The sequence below is a fragment of the Orycteropus afer genome, unplaced genomic scaffold (assembly GCF_000298275.1).
Source record: "Orycteropus afer afer isolate SDZICR_OR568_19922 unplaced genomic scaffold, OryAfe1.0 scaffold00089, whole genome shotgun sequence".
Lineage (NCBI taxonomy): Eukaryota > Metazoa > Chordata > Mammalia > Tubulidentata > Orycteropodidae > Orycteropus > Orycteropus afer.
In genome coordinates this window covers 1,509,782-1,519,757 of record NW_006921676.1, presented here as the reverse complement: position 1 = coordinate 1,519,757, position 9,976 = coordinate 1,509,782, and the positions used below count along the sequence as shown (strand labels likewise).

At 44.0% G+C, this 9,976-nt stretch overlaps 1 protein-coding gene across 1 annotated transcript in view; it reads left to right on the top strand.

The window, feature by feature from the left end:
• The first annotated feature begins 5,166 nt into the window (after positions 1–5,166).
• Positions 5,167–9,976, top strand: part of EDAR (ectodysplasin A receptor) — a 53,431-nt gene continuing 48,621 nt past the window's right edge. Inside the window, exons 1-3 of the mRNA XM_042781156.1 lie at positions 5,167–5,217; positions 6,811–6,933; positions 8,220–8,401. Coding sequence (XP_042637090.1) covers positions 5,167–5,217; positions 6,811–6,933; positions 8,220–8,401 — 356 coding nt within the window. The remainder of the gene's footprint in view (positions 5,218–6,810; positions 6,934–8,219; positions 8,402–9,976) is intronic.

Below are 9,976 nucleotides of genomic sequence, written 5' to 3'. Positions count from 1 at the left end.
GGTTTGAACCACCAGCCTTCTGGTTAGCAGTCAAATGCCTTAGGCACTACACCACCAGAGCTCCTACTCTTCCCCATAGTCCTGCTTTACACAGAGCTGAAAGTACAAATGTTGTTTTTAGTTTTCTTTAGAAGACTTGCTGAGACACTTGTAGTTTAATGGTAGAATTCTCACCCTCCATGTGGGAAACTTGAGTTCAATTTCTGGCCAACGTACCTCATGCAGAGCCACCCCTCGTCTTGTCAGTGGAGGCTCGCATGTAGCTACAGTGCTGAACAGGTTTCAGCAGAGCTTCCAGACAAAGACAATGGAAAATCATCCACCTTGGCAGTTAACTTCTATTCTCCCCTCCTTTGACACACTGGCAATGAATTTCTGTTTTTGCTGCTATTTGCTGTCGAGTGTGTAAATATTTTTGTGTGCACATGTTTTCATTACTCCTGGGTATCTACCTAGAAGTGGAATTGCTGAGTCATGTAACACGATGACAACATTTTTGAGGAATTCATCCTGGCTTATTTTTTATCAAGAGAATGGAAGCTCTGTGAGGACAGGAACTCGTCTGTTTCATTCCAAAGTGCAAGCTTCCTGCAAGCTCTGTGAGCTACACTGAATCTTTTTGTTTTGGGCCAAGCACCATGCTCAGCTTAGAGTAGATGATGTTTAATAAGTCCTTGTTGGTTGACTTGAGGCTTTCGGGAAAGGAGATTTCTTGATATTCAACTTTATATTTTGGACCTATGGGTGTTTTGAACTTTTATCCTTGATTGATTGCTTCTTAATTTCTATAGATTGTAAGAAAAGCTTTATACATTAGCAAGTGATATGGGTCCTAGGTTTTGGAAGACAACTCTCTTTTGCTTATCTTCCTCAGTTCTTGAGCAAAAGAGGGTTGTGGGAGAAGAAGAAAGAGAGGGTGTGGAGATCCTGTTCAGTTTAGGCACATCTGCAGGATGTCAACAGTTCTCTCCAACCGACTCTGAGGAACCAAGACCCAAATGCCCCACAGCTGCTCCCCCAGAGCCCTGGCCATGGGCACCTCCCAGAGGGCTCTGCTAGTCATCTCTTGCCTAACCTAGGTTTTATGTAAGACTGTTCAATGCTGGTTAAGACTGGCTGTAAAGTGATAATGGTTACCAGGGAGGTCTCATGCCTGAAATGGTAGCTGTCAGAGGACAAGGCTAGGGCTAAGATGGTGGAGATAACAGGAGGGACCAAGTTCTAAAACACTTTGACTTCTCTTCCTCCCTCCACACCCTTCATAGGCCTCTGTGGCAGGGTCTGGCTCTGGACCTGCTGGCTGGTGTAGCTTACCTCTGAGATCTAGGATAGCTTAGAAACAAAGAAACAAAACACACCAATAATTCCCACCATAAATCTCTCCAAATGTGGCCTACAATTCTAGCCTGTTCTTCCCACTACCCTTGAATTAGATCTGTTAATCAGATGGAGGGTGGGGGGAGCCTATAGTGATTAAGAGCAAGGGCTGGGTCAAATCTTGGATAAGTTATTATTGTTAGCTTCTGGGTGCCTCATTTGCTTAACTATAAAATGATGATAAGAATAGGACCTACCTCATAGCATGGTGATAAGGATTAAAGAGCAGTGCCTGATAAGAGATCAGAGTTCAATAATTGTAAGTAGTTATTATTATTGTTGTGTTGTTATTCCAGGTTGAAATAGTGTTGAAGAAAAAGCCAAACTCACTGTCGTCGTCGAGTTGGACCCAATTCATAACGACCCCTCCTTGGGTTTCCAAGGTGGTATAACTATGGAAGGAATGGCCAAAAGGCAGAGAAGTAGAGAGTAGTTGAAAGGGAGTAGAAACTGTAAACTTGAGCAGGGGTTGGCAAGAGTTATTTTATAAAGGGTCAGAGAGCAAATATTTTAGGCTTATAGGCCATACTGTCACTGTGGCAGCTACTGAATCTTCCATTGCATCACAAAGCCACCATTTTACCAGTTGCTGTCCAGTCAATTCCAACTCAAGGTGGCCCCATGTGTATAAGAGTAAAACCATGCTCCACAAAGTGTTCAAGGACTGATTTTTCAGAAGCAAACCATCAGACCTTTCTTCCAAGGTATCTCTGGGTGGACTCTAACTGCTCTACTTCCTGGCTAGAAGCTGAGCACATTAACCTTTTGCACCACCCAAAGATCCTGAAAGCAACCATAGGCAATAGGTAAACAACCTGGAATGGCTGTGCTCCAATAAAATGTTATTTACAGAAGCAGGTGGCAAGTTGGATTTGGTCTGGGGACCCAAGTTTGTGGAACCCTGAATTAGATCATCACAAAGTGAGCAATTCCACAAATTAACAACAATGCTTTGGTGCACTTCCCCCTATTTTCCCAGTACTGTCATAATTAGGAGATGGGGAGAGGGCTTTTCCAGAATGTGCTGCCAGGCAGGAGAGCACACCCCTATGCATCCCCTCAGCAACTGCAACTCTGGGAATGACACGGGACAGCTGCACTGAAGGCAGCTGCACTGAAGAGGAGATTTGGGATTTCTTAGCAAATCCCCCAACTAAAAACCAGTAGGAGGTCATGACTGGGAGCAAGCCCACCCCATCAGCTCCTGAGGGGACTGAGCCTCCTCCTCAGAAGCCTCCCGATCCACCTCCACCGTCTCGGTCTTCTGGGCTCGCCTTTTGCAGGCAGACCTATGTTTTGTAAGGCAAGTCAGGTTTTGGAACCAGAATCCAAACAAGACAACTGCACTCTTCTGCCTTCCCTGACCCCACTGACCTTCATGGAGAATTAGTAATAATGATAGTAATAATAATAAAAAGAAATCCTAAGCCACAGACTTTTTGTTTTGCTTTATATATTTGTTTGTTTTTCTTTTCTGTCTCCTTGGGCCTACCCGGGAACATTTTTAATGAACCTCTCATCAAATGTTCCTGGTTGACTCTAAGGTGAGCCCTTCTCAGTACTAACAGGGAAGCCCTCCAAGGCTCAGCTATAATTAGAAGTCAATTAAATTAGAAACCATTTTTTTCCTTAGAAGACCTCCAAGTGTAAGTACACTTCCAGAGAACTGCTGGCTCTGTATGCAGACTCAATCGAAACCCACTTCTGCTAACCCCATCATGAACCAAAGGCCAGGAACTGTTGAGTCTGAGGGACAGTGTTTCTAAGGTTCCCTTCTTGCCTTTGTTTCCACCTTACCCTCCCTCTCATGAGGCTACAAGTTGGGCACCCTGTACCTCGCTTCATGGCCTGCCTGGCTTGCCCTGGCTTGTCCCTTTGCTAGAAGGAAAACACCCAGCGAGTTCACAGCTGGGGTGGCTGGAAGCTTTAATCATGCCTGGTTCTACTTAGTGTTTCTCAGTGGTAAACTTTGGGACTCAGTTCATTTAGCATTGAATTGCAAGGGTGTGTGCTAGAAAATGGAAAAAAGGCAGTATTTGTGTCTCTTCAAGAGATTCAGAAATTTAGCCTTTCCCCAAATGCCACCTGGTGTCATTCACTGAATGAGTGAGAGACATTTCCAAGAAAACTGGGCCAAACAGCAACAACCCAGGAAAAGACCCGGGACCTTCCTACAGCTCCCAATATCTTTAAACACAATCTCCTTCTTCCCAGGATTATCCCTCAGGATGTCCTTCCTCAGCATCTGGAATCCTCACCAACTCAGTAGCCACCCAAACTTATTCTTACGGCGAACAGAGCAGCATCTTTTTTCCTCATAGTGAAAATGTCTTTATTGCCTTTTTTTCCCCGATTGTGAAATTAATATGTACTCATTCTAAATCATTCAGGTAATATGGAACTATAGAAAATAAAATAAAAGGTAAGGGGGGAAAATGTCTCCCATATTCCTCCCTGGAATCCTTGGTCAATGCCACCCTACTTCACTCCCTGCCAGAAAATCTTTGTTGGAAGTTTAGTGGATGTCATTCCAGACCTGTTTCTCTGCATATACAAACACAGGGACAAATACAGGGACAAAGTTCAGAACTTTTATCCTAAAAGAAAAGAAAAAGGATATCCTGTTCATCATTGTCTCCTGCTTTGAGCTTTATTACACAATATTTTGAGGGTAGTATCAGGAATTATTTGTTCCCATGACCAAAAGTAGCTCACTAAGGACAAAAGGATTCAGGAATGAATGGTCTTGAGATATGTTTTCAAGGCCCATTTATATTTCTAGTCAGTGCCAGTGGTTGATCTTGGAAGGTTCCCCACAAAATCCATCTTTAGAAGAAAGCAAGCATGGCAGTGGTGTCAAAGAAAGTGTCCAAGCAAGACAAAAGCAGCCCAAAGTGTGCAGCTGGGGCATCTGGGCACTCACATGAACACATTTTCTCTCTTTGGGCAGGAAGGCTAATACCCAGACTCCCAGGGTACTGTTGTTTTGAGTTGGAAACACAGGTCTTCCATTTGGAAAGTGAAAAAATAACACCTCTTCCTTCAAAGTAGTACACTAATGTAGTTGTAGGTAGAATCAGAAAGCCCAGGTTATAGTCATCCTTTGCCCATTAACTAGCTGTGTGACCTTGGGAAAGTCATTTAACTTCTCTGGGTTTCAGTTGTCTCAATTGTAAAATTAAGCAATTGGACTCATAACATTTTCTTAATTACTTTGATAGATTACCCATTCTTAACATAGATAAAGAAGAGCCTCCTTGTCAAAAAAAAAAAAAAAAAAAAACACTGGGGCTGGGCGAACAGGGAGGTGAACTGCGCCTGGGCCTGATTCTTATACTTGGCAATATCTCCAGGAGTCCTCCTGTTGCCCTGGAACTCCCCTTATGCAAGGATCCCACAGATCAGGATGGAGCATTAAAAGTTATGTAAGGCCTGACTTCTTCAAGGCTCTCTGAGCACATTAAACAATTAGTCATTAACCCCAGGGTTTAACAATAGGCCCTTCAGTGTGCTCTTGGTAACTTCTTCTCTGAAGCTCTTTCCCAGGAATGGGTGTGATGCTAGGCAAAAACCATGAAGTCAGCCCAAAGTGCATGGGACAAGGATTCAGCTTAAAATGTGCCTTTTCCTTCAGGGTGTATCTGTTTCCCTACTCTGTGTGGTAAGAGGAACCTAAAATCCAGTGGCTCACGCCCATGAGGAAGTCACCTTTTCTGAAGGCACAGAGCAGCCTGCAGTCTGTCCTAGTGCTGATGAAGTGTATCTTTACAGGTGAACCCCCAGGAAAGGATGGCCCACTTAGGGGACTGCAAATGGACCCGTTGGCTCCCTGTGCTGGTGGTAAGTGTGTCAGAACACCAAGCTGCTACATGCACCTTACCCACTATTTCAGTTAAGTTTTGCAAACTCACTGAGCTGTCTTCAGCCATGAGGGAGAGGAGCAGCCCTTTGTCTGAGCTGGTGGTAAAGAGCTTGGGCTTCCAGTCCCTCCTATATCCTTATTATCTATGTGACCATAGGCCAATTCCTTAGTCCTTTGAGCCTCAGTTTCCACTGCTGTAAAATGGGAATCATAACAGTAGCACTTGTCTCAGAGGGTTCTTGTGAGGGTTAAATGAGAAAATGCCTTTAAGGCACTGAACACAGCCCTGGTTCAAATTAAATATATTTAAATGGTAGTGCCCTTTATTATACCATCATGGAGATAAACATCATTAAATGTTTATTTGTGTTGAAATGCACACAACTCAATGAATATTTGATGAGTACCAAGACTTACGGGGGACATGCAGTTGAAAAAGACCCACTTCCGGCCCTCACCAGGCTTTCTTCCTGATAGAGAGGTTAAGATGGTGCCACGTGGCCAAAATGTCAGTGGACTTGTCTACAGCATTAGAAGTGACCACACTGGCTTAGAGGAGCTCTGGTGACGTAGTGCCTAAGGCATTTGACTGCTAACCAGAAGGTTGGCGGTTCAAACCCACCAGCCACTCCTCGGAAGGAAGATTGGGCAATCTACTTCTGTAGTGATACTGCCTCTGAAACCCAAGGGGGGCCGCTATGAGTCGGATCTGTTTCAACAGCAGTAAGTTTGGTTTTTGGTGACACTGACTTAGAGGCTCCTGGAGGCAGCACCCAGATCCATAACTGGAAGAGAATGAAAGAAAGGTTCCATGGGTCATCTTAGTTTCTTAGTGCTAACAACAACTACAAGAACTGTAACAGAAATACCACTAGAGGGTGGCTTTAATGAACAGAAGTTTCTTTTCTCACAGTTTAGGAGGCTCAAAGTCCAATTCAAAGCACTGGTTCTAGGGGAGAAATCTCTCCCTCTGTCCGCCCTGGGGGTCCTTATCTCTTTTCAGCTTCTATCCCTGTGTTCCTTGGCATCTATCTCCCTCCATCTTTGCTTCCTTGCTTTGTGCCTAATTTGCTCTTTCTGTATCTCAAAAGTGATCGACTTAAAATATACCACTGCTATGGTCTCATTAACAAAACAAAGAAAACTCTATTTCCAAATGGGATTACATCCACCTGCACAGGGGTTAAGATTTACAACACATATTCTGGGGGGATACGATTAAATCCATAACATAAATTTAACACAGAGATGAAGAAGAAAATAAAGCAGACCTTGAAGATGGGGTATGGTTCTTGACAGCAGGGATGAGGAGGGCCTCTGAGGAAGCATGAGAGAGACCTGCTGGTGGGAAGAAGAGGTGGTCATGCTTAGCTCATTAAGTAAAAATACTGGGGACTGAACACCAAATAAACACTTAATTTACTAAACACACAAAATAGGATTCCTGTCCTCCAAGAGGTAGCGTCTTTCTTATAAACAATCTCTGGGCTCCCTAGGCTCTGACCCTGAGGAAGTATTTTGTGTTTCCGATGAGGCATGGAATTCAGAAATGACCCTCTTTCTTGCGGCAGGTATCTCTGATGTACTCAGCCAGAGCGGAATACTCTAACTGTGGTGAAAATGAGTACTATAACCAGACCACAGGGCTGTGCCACGAGTGTCCACAGTGTGGGCCAGGGGAGGAGCCTTATATGGTAAGAACCAAAGCCATGCCTTGGGGCTGGATGACCGTAAATGGTGGAGTCTCAAGGTGGAGACTTTCTTCTGCATGATACATCATCCTTGGTTTGCCTCGCTCTTTGTGTGGTCACCAAGGCAAAGCAAAGCAGTCTTCTATAGTCATTAGACTGAATAGTCTGAGCTGCCCTGAGCACAAGGACAAAGTTTGCCTGGGAGGGAAACAGCAGAGCCTTTGTAAACAGATTTCTCAGTTATTTTTAGTATTTTTAGAGGACAATCACTGATTAAATGTATTTCGGATCATCTAAATAAGAAGCATAACTGAAATGTCCTCCAATAACAGCATAGTAATTCCTGAGTCTTACACCTCCTTTCTCTTTTGAGGAAGGCTAAGCGTAGCATAGTGGCTAAGGCACTTGACTGCTAACCAGAAGGCTGGCGGTTCAAACCCACCAGCCACTCCTCGGAAGGAAGGTTGGGCAATCCTACTTCCGTAGTGATACTGCCTCGGAAACCCAAGGGGTCGCTATGAGTCGGGTCTGACTCGACAGCACATAACAACAACAACAACAACAAGCATGTATGTTATTAAGGACTGAGGCAAGCTTTCATAGTTTCAAGATTAGAGGTTCTTGTAGATAGCTGAGAGAGTCTCTGAGTGGTGCAAACTATTAACACACTCAGCTGCTAACCAAAATGGAGGGTCAAGTTCACTTAGAGGGGCCTCGAAAGAAAGTCCTGGTGATCTAATTATGAAAAGTCAGCCATTGAATATGGGGCTTCAAACTGGTTCATTCTATAAGAAACACCCGGGGATCTTGTTAAATTGTGGATTCTGATTCACTATCTATGGGGTGGAAATGCAATTTCTCAGCACAGGGTTGAACCAGGATGAACTGGTTCAAAACCCTGATTGAAAACCCCATGAAGCACAGTTCTATTCTGACTAACATGGGGTCACCATGAATCAGGGTTGTCTCAATGACAACTGGAAGATAGCTAAGAAAAGATAGACACCAGTGTCGAAGTCTATGACTCGAACAGGGATATTGTAGTAGCTAGTTTAACTTATTTCAGAAGCACTTGGAAGGGCAGTGTCAGAAGCCAGAGAAAACGGAAGGAAACAAACACTGCTCAGGACTACAGCTGGTGAAATGGGGGATAAATCAGGAAGCAAAGGCCCAGCAAGAGTAACTTTTGGAAATAGCCAGTATGTCAGTACCCACTAACCACTTGTCTGAATTACTGAGAATTAAGTCACTGTAGTCACATGCATCCTACATCCTCTTCCTCCTGTTAGTCCTGTGGCTACGGTACCAAAGATGACGACTATGACTGTGTCCCATGCCCGGCAGAAAAGTTTTCCAAAGGGGGCTACCAGATATGCAGACGCCACAAAGACTGTGAGGGCTTCTTCCGGGCCACTGTGTTGACGCCGGGGGACATGGAGAATGATGCGGAGTGCGGGCCTTGTCTCCCTGGGTAAGCATGGAGTGCAGCAGGCCTCACCTGGGACCTTGCTGCAAAAAGCCTTGAATGTCACATTATGAGGACTCTTGAACTTCTGCAGGCCTGCCATGCAGCATAACACTCCAGTGGTCTATCCTGTCCCACTGAGGGACAACCCAGCAGTGAGTCAGGAGCGTGGGGTCTAGGATACCTTCGTCCTATCACCAGTGATTAGTCCTGTCACTTTTCATAGGACAAGCAACCCATCCAGGCATCCTTGTCTCTTAAAAGGACATTAATAATAATATCTTCTGACTATCCTGATAAGTGAATTTGTTGAATACTTAAAATGAGAGAACACATGCGAGTTGCTTTGTTGTTGTTGTTATGTGCCTTCGAGTCAGGCCCGACTCATAGCGACCCCTCCTTTGGTTTCCAAGGCACTATCACTATGGAAGTAGATTACCCAACCTTCCTTCTGAGGAGTGGCTGGGGGGTTTGAACCTCCAGCCTTCTGGTTAACAGTCAAGTGCCTTAGGCACTATGCCACCAGAGCTCCTGTGAATTGCTTTAGAAAAAAGAAAACAGAAATCCTATACAAAAGTATGAATTTTAGTATTGTTTATATTCTGGAAAAACTATGGGTAAAAGCTTCTAATAGAAACATTTGAGTCCTATAATGCCTGTAATTACAGCACAATTCTGTGATGTATCAAAAATCTTCCAAAAAAGCAAAGTGAAAATGAAATTTGCCTAAAAGCCACTGAAACCTTTCTTTTTCCAGGCAGGACACATTGGCAGGTTCTGCTTGGGACCAGGAAAATACAGCCTTGACAACCAGTGAAAATTAAGCCATGGCTGTTGCGTTTTTGCATTGCGTTGCTGCTACCCTCCTCTAGTGGCCACAAAGCATAATGTTTCCAAAGATGACAGATAGAAACTGAAAGCAGTGATAGTTGAGGGGGGGTGGGTACAGAGGTGGTGATGACAGGGTTTGGAATAGCATGTTACACTTTATAACCTAATTGTGCACAGGTTGTATCCCTGCATCACTGTATCCAGTTAAGGGGAAGAGGAAAATAAGACGGGCATTGGGCACTATCAGCCCAAGAGAACATTGGGCAATATACTACCAGTAGAAAGTACAGAAAAAGTCAGAAAGGCCCACTACCTTAGGAATAGATTAAAAGTGAATAACTCTTTAAAGTATTTTAAATGCCTGGATACTTAAATGCCTTTATATATTTTAGATATCTTAAGCTCCAGAAAATAACCTTAGTTCAAATTTGTTACTGAGAAGCATCCATTTCTATGGCTTCCACAATCATCTCTCTCTGGTGGCCGGCCACCCCCACCACCATCTCTCCAGCTCAAGCCTACCTCTGGAGTGACAGACCCATAAATCCAAATGTCTATTAGGTAATCCCACATAAATGTCCCTGACACAGAGTTTCATTGAAACATATTTGTTAATTAATAAAGTTAGAAGGACCTTATTGCAGAACCTTATTTTAAAATAGGAGCTCTGGTAGCATAGTGCCTAAGGCACTTGACTGCTAACCAGAAGGCTGGCAGTTCAAACCCACCAGCCACTCCTTGGAAGGAAGG